This window comes from Geotrypetes seraphini, chromosome 6, assembly GCF_902459505.1.
Source record: "Geotrypetes seraphini chromosome 6, aGeoSer1.1, whole genome shotgun sequence".
Lineage (NCBI taxonomy): Eukaryota > Metazoa > Chordata > Amphibia > Gymnophiona > Dermophiidae > Geotrypetes > Geotrypetes seraphini.
The window spans coordinates 190,042,988-190,059,965 of NC_047089.1; the positions used below are offsets into that span (position 1 = coordinate 190,042,988).

Sequence of the window (16,978 nt, forward strand, 5' to 3'; positions counted from 1 at the left end):
TAGCCCTTTTCTGCTGCTTTTTTCTATGTTTCTACTCGGGTATGGCGTGACAAGTTTACATTTAAATTTTTGCCAGAAATTGATTTTTATTTTCATTTTTATTTCAAGTATTACAGTATTTCTTTGATTATTTTTGCTGGTTGCTTGAGCATTCTGGTTGCTTAAGTTCCGGTTTAGAATCTACTGTAACTAGTAGAAAGGAGGAAATATAAAATATATATTTTTGGCGCAGACAAGACAAATTCATGCTACTAAATTTTCCATCTTTTTGAGCAAACAAACAATAGCTTGTAGTCTTCAGAAAGTACTGCAGTCCCTGCGTTGCTCAGAATAAGAACTTTGGAGCATTGTCTAGTGCTGTTAATAACTAGCTTCTAACCTTATTAATTCTACCTAATTTGTAACATCTTTTAACCATTGTAAACCGCATAGAACTTCATGGTCCTGTGGTATATAAACTGTTATTATTATTATTCTGGTGATCATATTTGCATTTTTATCCTTGTAGGTGTTAGAAAGAAGGCAAGCTACATCACTCCAGTCCCAGGGGGTGTTGGCCCCATGACAGTGGCCATGCTAATGAAGAACACAATCATTGCTGCTAAGAAGATGCTGAAAACTCAGGAGCTACAAGCTGTAGCAGTTTAATATCACCTCATTACCACGGACTCGTAACATTCCAAACCAACTCCCAAAACAGGCCGATAGAAATGCAATATTTTTTATTTATTGTACAGAAGTGAGTAACTAGAGAGATCAGCAATTATTTATTATACAGCTGCTTGAAGCATTTGTCTTGGTGCTGCTTCATGCAGGGTAATAACTCCTGGAGAATTTGCTTTTTTCCATAATTTCCATTAAGCTACATGCAAATAACATCTCCAAGCAATCAGCACTGGTAGTAGAGCAGAGTAAATTGTCCTTGTTGCAAATGCTAAGGTGCTAAAGCATGTTTCAGAAAAAAATGGTGTTAATATCACATGGTATAGAAGGTTACTTCCTTATTCTGCAAATCATGTATGATTTTTCAATGTTTAAGACCTGTCTCTTGTTCTGAGCAGTGGGTTCCTAACTTTGGCTCAGGAAATGGAAGCAAGATGTAGGTGATCACTGGAAATGGACACAATTTTAGATTGGTGGATTGATTTTGTTTTGTTTCAGGTTATGGGATTTTTGCAGCAGTAGTTTCCAAACCTATCACTAGCTCTTCCTACAAATTGTCTGTCTGTCTCATCCCCTCACACCCCCCTGTGTCTTTGGGTGAAGAATTGGCAGGAGATAAGTCCACTCCCTGCTGTCTTTTTTTTTTTTTTTTTTCCATACAAAGATTCGGGGGGTGGGGTGGAATTGATGCATGGGAGGAAGAGAGAGAGGAATCGGGGCTCAGTGGGAGGGGGGCTCAGGAAATCGGTGAGATGGAGGAATTACAGATCTTCCTTCATTTCAGCTGATTATGGCAGGGGAATCCATGATCTGCTGAGCTGGCAGGATGCCCCAAAGCCCCAGTTTCAGGGAGTCCTGCCAGCTCAGCTGATCGGGGATTCCCCTGCTGCGATTAGCTGATGGCAAGCCATGGACTATTTAGGTTTTTAATTTTGACATTTCTGATGGTAGGACAATTAGGTACGAAAATTGGTAGGAAGATCCTACTAATTGCTTATCTTTTCTCCCATGAAGGTTTGGAACTTCTGAAGTTTTACAGCAAATGCCCATACAGGCTAGAAATTGTTGTTAAATTGTTAAGGCTTATTTGGGCACAGGCTGTTTTAGGTCAAAATATTTTTACAGGAAGAGAATGTTAGGACATTCTGGGAAATGCAAACTACATGTTACTGTATAACTTAATACCAGCTGAATTTATTTTGCCTATTTTGTGTAAAAGTTTTGAGTTTTTAAGCAATGACACTTGTATTGGGGGGGGGATATTTTTTTAAAGTATGAGGATATGGTGCTTACTGTCAGAGGCCCACTGGGATTAAATCAATGTGTAATACTCTAAACAATGCAACTCCTTGCTCTGATTCGACAAATATGGATCTTCCTGAATGGAAATGAGACCTGGTATGTTTACTGAAAAAGCTGTTTGTAAGCACAGGAATATACAGGAATGAACTGACAGTAATAAAAGTACTGAACAGATTTTTGAAGATCTTTTTTGTTCAGATAAGTCAATCGGCCTTCTTTTTTCTGTTGTAATTAGTTAACATAACTTCAGCAGTTCTGTGGCTGATCATTGTCCTTGAATATTTGGTTTTACTGTTGCAAAACATGTTGTACATTTGGACCAGTCATTGTGCCTTTAATCTGGAAGGATGAAAATATCCTGAAATTTGTGATCTTGCTGAGAAAAATGTTCTAGTTGAGAGAGAGAGAGAAAAAGGTTATCCTTGAAATGACTTGCTAAAAGAATCCCTAAGCCATGCTAACAAATTAGTGTGCGTTAAGTACCATGTAACCCATAGGTATTCAATGGGCAGAATGGCATTTAACATTTAGCATTTATTAGAGGGCAAATGAAAAACACCTAACAGGAATTCACTAAGCAAACCGATCGTTTGCGAGCCCTTTGCGACCCGAATTCCCTCCAACCCCATTCACTAACACCTGTAGCGATCTGATCCCAATCCTCCCATGCAAATTAGTAAAACCCCATGCAAAATAGCAAGCGATTGATTCGCTAACAATTACTTGGCTATTTTGAATCGGGTTTTACTATTGGCAAACCTGACTGCTGCAGACCTGTCAGTAACCTAAGGAAGTCCCTGATTGGCTCAGGTGCCTCAGGCCCCTCCCAAGGGGGGAGGAGCCTGAGGCGCCTGAGCAAATCTGGACTTTAGGCTCCTCCCTGTGCATCACCAGGGCAGGCCTAAAGCCCAGGCAGACGTGTCGCTGGAGTTGGAGGAGCAGGAGGGACTGAGCACCCCTCCTCCCAATGTAGAAGTACTAGGGTGCCGGGCTGGGGGTGGGAGGCCTACAGAGCAGGAGGAACTGAGCATCCCTGCTGCTGCTGCTGCCAACATTTTGATGCTGGGGGGGGCTGTGCCGGTTGGGAAGGGGGGCATGCCGGTCGCAGGAGGGAGGCCTATGGAGCAGGAGGGACTGAGCACCCCTCCTGTTCCCAACTTTAAGTTCAGGGGTGTCTGTTTGGGCCGTGCTGCTCAGGAGTGTGTGTCAGGGGGGTGGGGGTGGGGGAGGGGGGGCTGCTGTGCTGGTTGGGAGGCTTTTTTTCTTATAGGCCGGATGTTTTGCAGCCTATTTAAAAAAAAAAAAAAAAAAGGGGGGGGGGGGGAAAAAGCCAACAGAAGCCCTGGACAGCAGTGAGAGGAGGCTGCTTCTCCTGTCACTACTGTCAGGGTCTGCGCATGCTCCAGGATCGCTCTCTAGTGATCCTGGCTTTGGCGGGGGGGGGGGGGGGGGGGGGGAAGAGAGCATGTCAACGATCATCCCCATTTGCATGCAGGCCTTTTGTGAATTTGTCGGCTTGCATGCAGTCGGGAATGGATTGGAGACAGACTCGGGTGTTAGTGAATCTAGCCCTTAACTAGTAAATTGGCTTCAATTATGAGCAACAGATTGTGTTTCGCTAAAAAGTGGCTTCAGGCGCTGAGACCATATCAGGAGTTTCTCAGGGCAAGCATTATTACACCTAGAATGTTAAATTATTTCCATTAATTCCTCCTACACTTGCATTAATAACATTTTAATTATTTCAAAAAATCTTACCTTTTACTTTTATTTCTTCCTTTACAGCCATCAAAAATGGGTTACAATTCCCATGCTAAATTATTTTACCCGTTCACATACCTTTTCCTTAAATGCCAAACACACAAACATTCCACATTCTCATAACGCTTGCTGATTGGGTACTTAAATTCAAATCTTAATTTACCCCCTCCTTTTCAAAGCCGCACTAGCATTTTTAGTGCCAGCCATGGCGGTAACAGCTTGGATGCTCATAGGAATTCTATGAGCGTTGGAGCTGTTACTGGGCAACCGGTGCTAGAAACGCTAGCATGGCTTTGTAAAGGAGGGGGTAAATTATTAAACCTGAATTGCACTCCATAACTATGGATGAGATAAATTTGCATACACTACCTTCCATTGTATGCAAATCTTTCTCCTGCATGTTCATTGTGTATATCCTGAAAACCTGAATAGCTAGGTTTGTCCCAAGGACTAGGTTGAGAACCCCTGCCCTAGAAGATTCCTGGAGGTATATAACAAAATATGTATAATGGTAAAAGGGAAAACGGAATGCAGTAGGTTAGACACTCAGATGTTCTGGGATCTGCGGGGAAAGAGGAGTGTTACTAGAGTCATGATATGAAGCTTGCAAGAGTTGTTTCTGGAAAGTGATGCAAAGGGATGTTGTTGCAAGAAATGGCATTGTAACAGAAAGGACAAACTAGATGGCCCAAGTCTTGTGTCATCTGCTAAAAGACAAACTTTTAACCTTTCTAACTTTTTTTGACAATGCCACTTATGAATATTCTGAACAGAATCAGCCCCAGTACTGAACACTGAGGCACTTCATTACTCACCTTTCTTTTCTCAGAGTGATTTTGATTTACCACCACCTCTGCCTTTTTATAAGTCAACCAATATATAATACAGTCTATCACCTGGAATGCCATCCCCAAGCTATTCAGCTTATTTATGAGCCTTGTATGAGAAAGCATATCAGAGGTTTTGCAGAAATCTAAGTAGCATGCCCTTGATCCAGTTCTCTGGTCACCCAGTCAAAGATAGCAATCAGATTATTTGACAAAATTTGCTTTTGGTATAACCAGTGGCATTTTAAGGGGGAGTGGGGGTGGACCTCCCCAGGCATTGGCTCCTCGCCATCCTCTTCATACTTCTTTGGCTCTTCATCGATGCCAGCAGCATCTCCAACCTGCTGCTTGTACTGGCCTCAGCTCTCCCTCTGAAGTCACTTCCTGGTAGCGGGACCAGGAAGTGATGCCAGAGGGACAGCTGAGGCTGGCGCAGGCAGCAGGTTGGAGATGATGCTTTTACCGGTGAAGAATTAAACAGGAACGTGGGGGAAGGTGGACGTTTGGTGGGGAAGATGTGGGATGGGAAAGAGGGCAGAGGTGTTTCCCCACCTTGGGCACCTCCTAACCTTGCTACGCCACTAGGTAAAGCCATATTGCCTTGGATATTGTAACTCATTGAACTGTAGATATTTGATTATCATTGAATCCTGCAGTAGCATCTCCATTACCTTTACTACAGTGAGTGTAAAGCTTATTGTATCTGTCTGTAATTTCTTACCTTTGTTACCACCTTTTGTAAGAAGGGACCAATTTGCCTTTCTCCAATCCTGTTATACTTTTCAACAAGTTATTAAACACATCCTTTAGTAGGCCCAAAACCTCTCTAAGCTCTCTCAGATCTGGAGCAGCAGTGCTAATACCAACATGGGTTTTTAAAATGTGCCTGATCATGTTAAAGTGGAGAGGTACTCTAGCAGTCTGTTCTTATTGTAGATCCACAGGCTGCCCACAGAGTGGTGTCCCTTGTGGTGTAATGCTTGTGAGGCAGCTCACCCCTCTTTATTGTAATGCCTGTGAGGCAGCTCACCTCTCTTTATGTCAACACTGTAACAAGCTCACAAAAACACAGTAAAAGCTACATCTGTTATTAGACTGATGAATTAATGTTCTTAGGGTGTAATGTGATCTCATAGGCTGCAGAAAGCAGTGTGGCACATGGGTGGGGAGGGAGAGGTTGGATTCTACAGCCTTCCCATTGCAGGCCAATCACAGCACAACTTATGACCTCTATCTCTTCCAATGCATAATTGGGCGAAGGTCCATCAAGCCCAGTATCCAGTTTCCAACAGTGGCCCATGCAGGTCCCAAGTACCTAGCTAGATCCCAAGTAGTAAAACCGATTTCATCCTAGAAATAAGCAGTGGATTGTCCTAAGCCATCTCAATAATGACCTATAGACTTCTCTTTTAGGAAATTATTCAAACCTTTTTTTATTGGGCACAAATGAGGATTTGCACATCTGTCAGAAGAAGGGAGTTGTCTTGGGTGAACAGTAGTTGCCTTAATACAGCTATCATGCAGATGGGTGCTTTACCAGATATAAGTAAGTTTCTATAAATCACAAATGTAACCTCTGAAGCATTCAGAACACAGGATTAAGCCAAAGGTCTATTGCCAGCTGCTGAACTACACCTGGGGAAGCTCTAACCTATTCTTGGTACTGCCCCTAGTGCTTTTTCACATTGGCACTGGAAAACAGTGGACATTCACTACCATTATTTCTTGGTTTGTTTTAATCCAACCTTGCTATGCGCTCAGCCTTTTCCATTTAAGGGAATTGCCTCAAACTTTCTAAAATGCATACGTGAGATTCTTAGACTTTGCTAAAGTGGTCTTGACGCTGGTTTGCTGGTCTTTCTCTACCATTACATGAACGCTTTAGTCAAGCAGGAACAAAGTTATGTGATGTTCCAATTTATGTCCCAACAGCCTTGACAGCTGGCATTTCTATTCTATCGCTAATAAATACAGAACATTGTTTTTGATTCCATATAAAAAGTATTCTGTGGTTTTTAGATCTATGCAAATCCCATGGCTTAAAGCGAGTGTTATAACATGGTCTCACTGTCCATGTCTCTAGGGGGCTTGTCTGTGTCATACTCTGACTCCATTTCAATCTTCACTTGTGGTACTGTGCCCAGTGGAAGTTCAGGGTAGCCGACTGCAGGAGACAAAGGACAGGAAATCTTCAGGTGAAGAGTAATGCTGAAAAACAGACAGCGAATGATTACATGGTTTGAGATAACAGTACGTACAGGCTCAGTCAATAAGACCATGCAAAATAGAAAGGAAAATCACAGAAAGAGACCAGGACCTCTTAAAGTTGCTTTCATTTTATCTATTTCACCCCTCCCTCCTCATCCTTCATGGCTGGATCCTTCTATCATCCCACAGTGCAGCTGATGCAGTAAGACTGCATGAGTCATGTGTTGACATTTAACATAAGGTTCTCTTTTCTTTTTTAAATTCTTTATTGATTTTTAATCAAAAACAGTATCATACAAATGAAAGAACAAAAGATATTCCACATATTACACTATTATCTATACAGGTAACATAAATATCATTCAATAATTTCATTTTCCTGCATATAATAATATCATAATATATCCTAATATACAATATAAATAAAGAATAAAGTTACCCAAATATACTATCAATATTTATTCCCCTCCCTCCAATCCCCCACCCCCCTGGATATATAAAGATAAAAAACACCAAAGAAAAGAAGAGATATGATGAAAATACATTATTATGTTTTTACAAATTTAATCAATGGGCTCCAAATTTTTTTAAATACCTCACTAAAACCCCTACATAAGGTTTTCTAATGCAAAATTTTTGCTCCCAATACAAAAAGCAGATAGCATGCGAATTACCAGTGGCGAGGCTTAGGGATCTTCACTAGCTAAGGTAGTTTTAATTATAATTTTTGAGAGAGGGAAGAGGAAAGGCAGTGCCTAGTGCCTCTCATGTTATCTTAGCCTAGCCCTCCTACCGCCTCTGACTATTCATGTCTGGCTATGCCACTGCATCAGCATGATTATAGTCTTAGCTTATATGCTATGAGGTAGAAATTGGAAAAAACTTTAGTTTGATATCTCAGTGGAAGTCAATATGATCAGCATAGGAGCCAGTCCTATGAGTGCTTAAGAACCGCTAATATTGAACAAACTCCTTGACTGAGAGCAAGGAGAGGTAATTCTCATCGGGTTTAACACCCTTAATAACTTTGAAAAGTTGGCTTCTATGATGATCAGTGGTGTTAACTTCATACCAACTCCAACTAACAGTGTTAGACAAAAGTCTGACGTATCTTAGGGTTGGGTCCAGTTTTAAAATTATATAAACTCAGTGCATTTTTTCTAGCAAAAGAGGTGCCAGTACTCAAATACTAGGCTGTTCTTTAGGAGTATGGGGAGCACTGAGGGACCCACCCCTTAGTATCCAGGCCCTACCAACCAGCCACAGAGTCCATGAAAAGGCAACAAGCAATGGAAAAGGTGCTGGTATTTAGTACTTCTGAGTACCTCCTAAAATAAAGCCCTGCATGAACTAATTACCTGCGATCCAGATCAGAGCTAGTGTGAGATGAATCAGAATGCATAGCTCCAGCTTGAAGATCTCCGTCCTAGAGAAGAAATCGGATATTTAAACTAACATCAGTTTCTGAGTGCAGTGCTATAGGTAAGGTCCTTCTTTTTTGCCATTACTGTCCTATATTTTAGTACCCTGGTCCTAATTTCCCCAAGAAAGAAATAGGGACTAAATATATATGATGCACTGGGATGCAAGTCAAGAAAAGGCCTTAATAAAAGTCTTCCTCCAGAAATGGTATCACTTGGTGGGGTGTGTAACTCGTTTTATTTTCTAGTGCCAGGCTGATGGGTAAGGAATGAGTGTTGCTTTTCCTAAGTCTCTCTAAAACTGAAACCTGATAATACATTGTTTATGATGGGCTGACAATTACTTAGCAAAGGGCTCTTGTCAATTTTTGCTACAGTCAGTGTGACACTCATTTTGTTATCAGAGAATAATTTAACAAGGTAGGGATCAAGATGGTGTCCTGAAGAGATGTGTCCTTGGGAGTTCTGACCTCAAGAGCTGCACCTATAGCTATGGGGAAGTGGAAAAGGACAGCCCATACCTACCCCTTGGTATCTGCCCCTGCTCTCTGTTTGGTGCAGCCTAAGCTTGGGGATTGAATGCTTCAGTCATGTGATGAGATTCCTGGGATTATGGGCAGCTCTGGAGGATTGATGGAGCAAAGTTTGGTAGGGCCTTCTTTTAGCTCAGTACTTTGACTTGCACCTCTGGTCCTGAGAGTGTTCCCATTGGTGGAAGTGCTGTACAGCAGGAACCAGAGAGCTAGCTTGTGTCTGCAACTGCAGAAGGAGCTGCACTGGCAGCATCTTCTCCCTTTAGCAGGGGAGAAGATGGTCGCAGGAGAATGTTTGCTTTCCCAAAAGTCACTGGAACATCAGAGTCCTTCCACAGATATTGATATAGATACAAATTTGGAAGCTCTTCAAGGACCTGATAAATCCCTTCAGTTACTATTTTTACAGTGGGGTACCAAGGGGGGGGGGGCGATCCGACCCGGGTGCAACCTTAGGGGGGTGCACAGCTGGCCCGGTCCCTATCGCGCTCCCTCCCTCCTTACTTAAGGTGAACAGCGAGTGAACCCTTCCGACCCTCCCAGTGAGAGCAGCAAACCTCCCTCCAGTAGTGTCAGCAGCCGCAGCGCTAAACAGGCTGCTTCGTGGCTTTCTCCTGCCGGTGAAGCGTCACTGATGATGCCATCAGTGACGCTTCACCGGCAGGAGAAAGCCGCGAAGCAGCCTGTTTAGCGCTGCGGATGCCGATGCTACTGGAGGGAGGTTTGCTGCTCTTGCTAGGAAGGTCGGAAGGGTTCACTTGGGGGGGAGAGATAGGAGGGTCAGCAGGGGTTTGGCTGGGAGGGGGGAGAAGCGGTCTGCCTTGGTGCTCCAAGGCCTGGCCCCATTACTTTCTTCGGGCAGCAGCATCTTTTACAGTTCGTTGCTGTTGCTGGCTTCAGGCCTTCCTCTCTGTCGGCTCCTGCCTACTTCCTGTTTTCATGAAGACAGGACCTGACAGAGAGGAAGGCCTGAAGCTGGCAACAGCAGTGAATTGTGAATGCTGCTGTTGCTGCTGCCCGATGATGTTCAGGACACCAGGCCTTGGGTGACAGAAGGAGGAAAGGGAGCAGAGGGGGAGAGAATTTGGGAGAGTGTTGCTGTACCCAACTGGAGGGAATGAAAGGAGATGCCAGGGCTTGGAGGGAAGAAGAGACGCCAGGGCATGGAGGGAAGGAGGAAGGTATGCCAGACCAAGGGAAAAGGAAGGAGGAGACATCAGAGCATGGAGGGGGAGGGAGAGATGGAAGAAAAGGAAAGGAGAGAGATGTCGGGAATCAGGGAAGGGGTGATGCCAGACCGTAAGGTGGGAAGGAAAGAAAGGAGAAGAGAGAGATTCCAGAGCAAAGGGGAGGGGGTGGTGACAGAGAGAGAAAAACAGGGAGGTGACAGAGTTGAAATCAGTCATGTACAAAGGAGAGAAGGTGCACAGGATAGATAGTTTATGGAAGGAGCATAGAAAGAGGGAAGATGCCATATGGGAGAGAGAGAGAGAGAGAGAGAGAGAGAGGGTGGACACTGGATGGAAAGAGCACAGAAGGCAGTGAATGGAAGGGGCGAGATAGAGGGTGAACAGTAGATGGAAGGGGTAGAGAGAGGGAAACAGACACTGAATGGAAGTGTGGGTGAGAAGAGGGACATCCTGAATGGAAGTGTGAGGGAAAGGGGGAGCAGATGCTGGAAGGAAGTGGGGAGGAGAAAGAAAAAAAAGGGCATATGCAGGATTGAGGGAAGAGGATAGAGTTAGTTACTGGAAGGGGTGAGGGAAAGAGGTGGCAAGCTATAGGTAGACACAGTGAGAGAGGAAAATTGAGGACTGAATAGTAAAAAAGAATTTAGACAGAGGCAGAACATAAATTGAGAAGGGAAGAACAGGAGGAAGGGAACGGAGAGAGAGATGCCAGAGCAGGGGGGAAGGAAAGGAGACAGATACCAGACCAATGGGGGTGAAAGGATAGATGGAAGGGGGAGGCATACAGTTTCTGGAAGGGGCATAGAAGGAGAGAAGATGCCATATAGGGGCAGAGAGATGGCAGACAGTGGATGGAAGGAAGAGAGTAACAAGAAGATGAGGAAAGCAGAAACCAGAGAAGACAAAGGCAGAACAAAAATTTTCTATTTATTTATTGCTTTAGGAGACATGTGTCACTGTTTCTGTAGTGTTGCATTGTATGCAGAGTCCAGCTTCTTGCTGGTTCAATTTAACCTTTGTCTATGTATTTCTATTTTATCCCCCCTTTTACAAAACTGTGGAGCGTTTTTTAGCGCCAGCCATGGTGGTAGCAGCTCTGATGCTCAGAATTCTATGAGCGTCAGAGCTGTTACCACCGTGGCTAAAATCCACAGTACAGTTTTGTACAAGAGGGAGGGGTTAGTTTGTGATGACATTCCATACTAGGCGAAGGTGTTTTCTGTATTCTATGTGTTCGAAAGACATGGCTTTCTGTTAGGATTGACTGCAGGATTGATCTGTACTAGTCTGGCTTGTTTAGTTTTACAATGGGTATATTGCTGTTGTACTTCTCACTGCAGTATGTAAGATGCTGTCTTTTCCTAGGTACTCATGTGTGACGTGTGGCTTGTTATTAAAAATCATGTTTTTCATACAGATGGAGGGGTGCCAAAAAATGATGGGCCCCGGGTGTCACACATGCTAGGTACTAGCAGTAACCAACACAGATATATTGAAAACCAATGTATGTAAATAATACTCTTTCAATTGGAGACTGTTATAGTAGAATGATGTTACAGTTGTACAGTTATGCAGAAATAATGAGAAGCCAGTAGTGGTGGTGGGAGGGCCCGTTCTGAGGCTTTTTCCTTCTTTTTGAGCAAACATCGAGCTCTACTGGCTTCTCATTATTTCTGCATAACTGTACAACTGTAACACATGCTAGGTACGCCACTGATTTTTTGTGATTTTTTTCCCAATTAGTCACTCAGTCTCCGTTACAAGTTCAGCAAGCTTCAAGATTAAGGAAAATAATATGCTTCAATGAAGCCTGGAATAGTTGAAAAACCAATCTAGGAGCAATAAATTTAGATTTTTTAACTTTTCAAGGTCACCTATAGTTTCATCAGTGGAAATGGTGGAATGGTTAATGAGGGAAATTTTTAGGGCTACCAGCTTACAATCTGACTTCTACTTTAAGAGTTGTGAATTTATCTATGTCTGCTGGAATGGGGTCTGGAATGGCTAATAACTAGTTTGGTACCCAGCAAGATGGTTGAACATGACAGAGTTCCTTGAGGAGTACTGTGGCAGTGGCATATCAAGGGGAAGCGGGGGTGGGGGGCACTGGGTGCATGGCTTGGAGGGGTGCACAGCCGGCCAGGTCCGGGTCCTCCTGCCTTACTACCTGGGTCCTCCTGCCAGGTTCGGGTCCTCTTGCCCTTCCATTCTCCCGGTCCGCGCCGCTGCAATCTTACCTCCCCGCTGCTGCTGCTAATCGCCGACAAGAAGTCTTCTTTCTGGCGTCAATTCTGACGTCGGAAAGGATGTTCCGGGCCAGCCAGGCAGTGATTGGTATCGGAAAGAAGACTTCTTGTCGATGATTAGCAGCAGCAGCAGGGAGGTAAGATTGCAGCGGCGCGGACCGGAGGAAAGGAAGGAGAGAGGCACTTTTTTTTTTTTCCTGTGGCAGGGAGGGAAGGATGTAGGCAGGCAAGCTGGGTGGCTTTAGCGTGGCAGGGAGGGAGGGAGATAGGTAGGCAGGCAGGCAGGCTGGCTTTGGGGGTGGACAAAATCTGGAAGGTAGTGGGGGACATAAGAAGGAAGCACTGGGGGCACTATAGACACAGGAAGGAGGCACTGGGGGCACCATGGACACAGGACGGAGGCACTGGGGGCACTATGGACACGGGAAGGAGGCACTGGGGGCACTATGGACACAGGACGGAGGCACTGGGGGCACTAAGGACACGGGAAGGAGGCACTGGGGGCACTAAGGACATGGGAATGAAGGAGGGAGGGAATAGAAAGGGACAATTGTTGGGCCTGAGTGCAGAAAGAAAGAAATGAAAGAAAGGATACACAATCAATTAATAGATGTTCCCTTTTGATGAAAAAAATAAATGATCATGTTACCTCTGACTTACTTTCTCTACAGCAGAGTCGGCAGCCGCGCTGAGGTACAGGAAGATCCCGCGATGACTCGTCTTCCGGCTCTGCTCCGGAAGAAGTAAGTTACGTCGGAGGGGGTGGACCCGGCAGATGCAGTCATTGCGGGACTTTGCCACAACTCCCTGCGTCTGCCGGGTCCACCCCCTCCAACGTAACTTACTTCTTCCGGAGCAGAGCCAGCAGACGAGTCATCGTGGGACCTTCCAGCATGTGGCTGCTGAGTCCGCTCCAGAGCAAGTACGTCAGAGTGGGGTGGACTGGCAGCCGGAAGCTACAGTCATCGTGGGACCTTGCTGCATGAAGGGAGAGAAAGGAGCAGGATTTCTGGAATGGAAGAGTGGTGGAGGGAAAGAAAGGAGGCAGTGTGGTATGGAAGGGTGGTGCTGATGGAATTGATGTAAAGAGAAAGGGGAGAGACATAAGGGGGAAGGATATTGGAGGGAAAGAATGGGGGCAGATGCTGATTGAAGAGGGGTGGATGGCGAGAGAAAGGGCAGACATTGGATGGTAGTGGGGAGCCTATGCTGGATGGAAGTGCAGATGGGAGAGATAAGGGAGCAAATGCAAGAAGGAAATGGGAGGAGAGAAAGAGGGGAGCAGACGCTGGATGGAAGTGGCAGAGAGAGGAGAAGGTACTAGATGGAAGGGTTGGAGAAAGAAGGTACATGATGGAAGGAGGGGATAAATAAAAGGAGGGCACATGATGGGGAGAAAAGGATAGAGTTAGGGAAACACTGGAGGGATGAGGGAAAGAGGTGGCAAGCTTTAGGTAGACAGTAAAAAAGAACATTAATGAGAGGGTAGTAGTAAGAACGTAATCTAGACAGATGCAGAAAATAAATTGAAAAAGAAAATGAGGGAAAAAAGGGAAAGGAATTGCAGAGGAGAAGTGTGGGAGAGGGAAGGAGAGGAGAGAGATGCCAGACTAATGGGGGTGAAAGGAGAGATGGAAGGAGGAGGCATACAGTTTCTGGAAGGGGCATAGAAGGAGAGAAGATGCCATATAGGGGAAGAGAGATGGCAGACAGTGGATGGAAGGAAGAGAGTTACAAGAAGATGAGGAAAGCAGAAACCACAGAAGACAAAGGTAGAAAAAAAATTTCTATTTATTTATTTCTTTAGGAGACATGTGTCACTGTTTCTGTGGTGCACTGTATGCAGAGTCCAGCTTCTTACTGGTTCAATTTAACCTTTGTCTATGTATTTCTATTTTATCCTTTTACAAAACTGTGGAGCGTTTAGCGCCAGCCATGGTGGTAGCAGCTCTGATGCTCAGAATTCTATGAGCGTCAGAGCTGTTACCACTGTGGCTAAAATCCACAGTACAGTTTTGTACAAGATGGAGGGGTTAGTTTGTGATGACATTCTATACTAGGCGAAGATGTTTTCTATGTTCTGTGTGTTTGAAAGACATGGTTTTCTGTTAGGATTGACTGCAGGATTGATCTGTACTAGTCTGGCTTGTTTAGTTTTACAATGGGTGTATTGATGTTGTACTGCTCACTGCAGTATGTAAGATGCTGCCTTTTCCTAGGTACTCATGTGTGACATGTGGCTTGTTACTAAAAATCATGTTTTTCGTACAGATGGGGTGGTGGTGTCAAAAAATGATGGGCCCCAGGTGTCACATATGCTAGGTACGCCACTGTACTGTGGAGCTTGTTTCTGGAAAATCAACTCTTCTAGTTACTTTTGCACTTTACCTTGAGCATAACCCAATTCTTGAACATTACTTCAGGGTAGAAAATGACACAGGGATGAGGACGGGGTGGGGAAGGACACAGAGCCTGAAGAGATGGAGTGGGGGTGGAGACAAGCAGTGTGCTGATGTCTACATAATTCTTTGTGCCCAGTTTTCTTGTATACCATACTTCAATGCATAGGGCGGCCATAGTAGCGCAATAAATTGTGCCATACTAAGCAGTGTACTAAGCCTCCCTCACTTTGACATTGGTTTCTAGAAGGGAAGAGAAAGCAGGGCGGAGGTTTGATGCCTTCTCATTCTACCTGCTTGTAGCTTTCCCAGAAATCAGAGGAATCGGCCAGGACTATTTTGATTGTGCTGAAGGTGCATGATGTGAGTAGTACTGGTATCCTAAACACTTTTACTTACTGGTGGCACAGGAAGCACCATTTGGGGGGTCTGACTGAACTGGATCCAGTGGGATGGTAATAACAGAGGGAGGAGGGTGCTTGGGCTGGCGGGAAAAGAGAGGGAAGATCTGGTTAGTGCTGCTATTTAAGCTGTACTTATCAACCATCTGATAATACTGCATTTTGTCAAGAGAGAGGGCTCCTTTCAGCCAGATTTCAGAGCAGCAGCCATGGGTTTACATCTACCTCCTCTCGCTCCTCCTCCTCCGTGGCTTTTTTCCGTTTCTTTCTATCGTTTTCCTTCTTCTCTTTCTCAGGAAGGATGTCATCCAACCAGGCCAAGTCATGCTGCGGAAAGACCCAGTCCAGCATCTTTCTTACCATCATCAAGCCCAGGATCTTGGGAAGAAAATGAGGGATTGGAGGAAAGAGTAGAAAAACAAACAGATCAGTGAATGAACTGTGAACATATACAAGGGAAAAGGATTGGGACTTGTATACCGCCTTTTTTGTAGTTATACAACCACACTCAAAGCAGTTTACATACAAGTACTTCAAGCATTTCCCTATCCGCCCTGGTGGGCTCACAGTCTATCTAATGTACCTGGGGCAGTGGAGGATTAAGTGACTTGCCCAGGGTCACAGGGAGCAAACATGTTTTCCCTTAATGTATAATTATAGAATGAAACAGATCAAGTTTAATAGATACATGTAATATCATGTGACAGCTGTATTATCACTGAACACCCTCTCATGGTTCTAAGCAAGGGTCAAAGCTGCTTCTAGCCATAGCCTTGGCTCCTACCATGACAGGGAAGACAATGGCTGCCACAGTCGACTTGAGGACCCATAGGACAGTGAGACAGATGATCTGCACTAGCGTGAAGAAGTGGACACGGCGCAGGGGAACATGGCGAAGATAGGCATAATCCGGCTGGTGCTTGGCTGGCATCAGGAAGAGCTTGCAACGATCCCAGAACTAGTGGAAAAGAGAGTTGATTTTACTAGAGCACTTCATCTTTATTTTACACTCCCACATAATGCAGAGATGATTTAAGCTCTGGGCTGTATAGAGAGGTTTCTGCACTTATACAGCTGAGTCCCTGCCCATATGGAATAGTGTGAGCTTGGTGACTGTCTATATTATATAGCAGCAGATCATTCCTTGACTATCTATGTAGGAAATGTTCCATCCCTGCCCTTATGCAGCAAAATCCTGGGCCCTGTTTTATTATATGGGGAGAAGGGGGCAATCAGTTCCTGCCCTTATTAGGGACCTTGGGCCCTGATCTTATGTTATGGTGGAGAGAAAGAGGCATTGAGGCCCTTTCCTTAATGTAACCAGTGGTTGCAAATAAATATATATTTTATAGCTGGCCCAGGGCAGGAAAGACCTGACAGGGTTTTTATAAGATTTTTTATTATTATCTAGCAAGATAATACTGTATAGGTGCAGGCATGAGCTTTCCCTAGAATCTTAATGAAGTTCAGATGAAGGAGAGTAACTGATGCTGTGATGAAGAGTAGAAGCTTTTATGGAGAGCTGCTGTTTGCTTGAGAGAGTGACTGTGAGGACCAATAAGTAGTAAAAGGGAATGTCTGATTCAATAAAATAAATTGTGTTATTTTGTGAAAAAGGAAAATTTTAAGTAAGGAAAGTTTCTTATTTGACCTCTGCTACAGGTAGGAACTCTGTGGGTTTGATGAAGTTCTAGGCCAGTGGTCTCAAACTCGCGGCCTGCCAGGTACTATTTTGAGGCCTTCGATATGTTTATCATAATCATAAAAGTAAAATAAAATAGTTTCTTGATCATATGTCTCTTTAGCTATAAATTACAATATTATTATTAAGACTTAGCCAAAAGGAAAGATTTACAAACTATAAAGAGTTTTACCTCATGCAAAATTGTTGTTTCTTTAATAAGACATTAACTATTTTTTCTGCAGCCCTCCAAGTACCTACAAATCCAAAATGTGGCCCTGCAAAGGGTTTGAGTTTGAGATCACTGTTCTAGGCAAAGGAAAATTTACTTTTGTAAGAAATAGTG

The 16,978-nt window shown here is 44.2% G+C and overlaps 2 protein-coding genes across 10 annotated transcripts in view; one reads left to right on the top strand and one right to left on the bottom strand.

The window, feature by feature from the left end:
- MTHFD2 (methylenetetrahydrofolate dehydrogenase (NADP+ dependent) 2, methenyltetrahydrofolate cyclohydrolase) overlaps positions 1-2,139 on the top strand; it is a 34,956-nt gene extending 32,817 nt beyond the window's left edge. The window contains exon 8 of the mRNA XM_033950477.1: positions 509-2,139. Within this exon, the coding sequence (XP_033806368.1) occupies positions 509-648 (140 nt within the window). The 3' untranslated portion in view covers positions 649-2,139. The remainder of the gene's footprint in view (positions 1-508) is intronic.
- A 3,829-nt stretch (positions 2,140-5,968) lies between these two features.
- Positions 5,969-16,978, bottom strand: part of SLC4A5 (solute carrier family 4 member 5) — a 132,871-nt gene continuing 121,861 nt past the window's right edge. For 5 of the 9 annotated variants that reach the window (XM_033948967.1, XM_033948965.1, XM_033948962.1 and 2 more), the window contains 4 exons: positions 15,736-15,909; positions 15,177-15,329; positions 8,120-8,187; positions 5,969-6,761 (listed from right to left, as the gene is read on the bottom strand). In XM_033948967.1, coding sequence (XP_033804858.1) covers positions 6,605-6,761; positions 8,120-8,187; positions 15,177-15,329; positions 15,736-15,909 — 552 coding nt within the window. In that variant the 3' untranslated portion in view covers positions 5,969-6,604. Of the gene's footprint in view, positions 6,762-8,119; positions 8,188-14,949; positions 15,035-15,176; positions 15,330-15,735; positions 15,910-16,978 lie in introns of those variants that run through there. The other 4 variants (XM_033948968.1, XM_033948966.1, XM_033948963.1 and 1 more) reach the window with 2 other exon arrangements.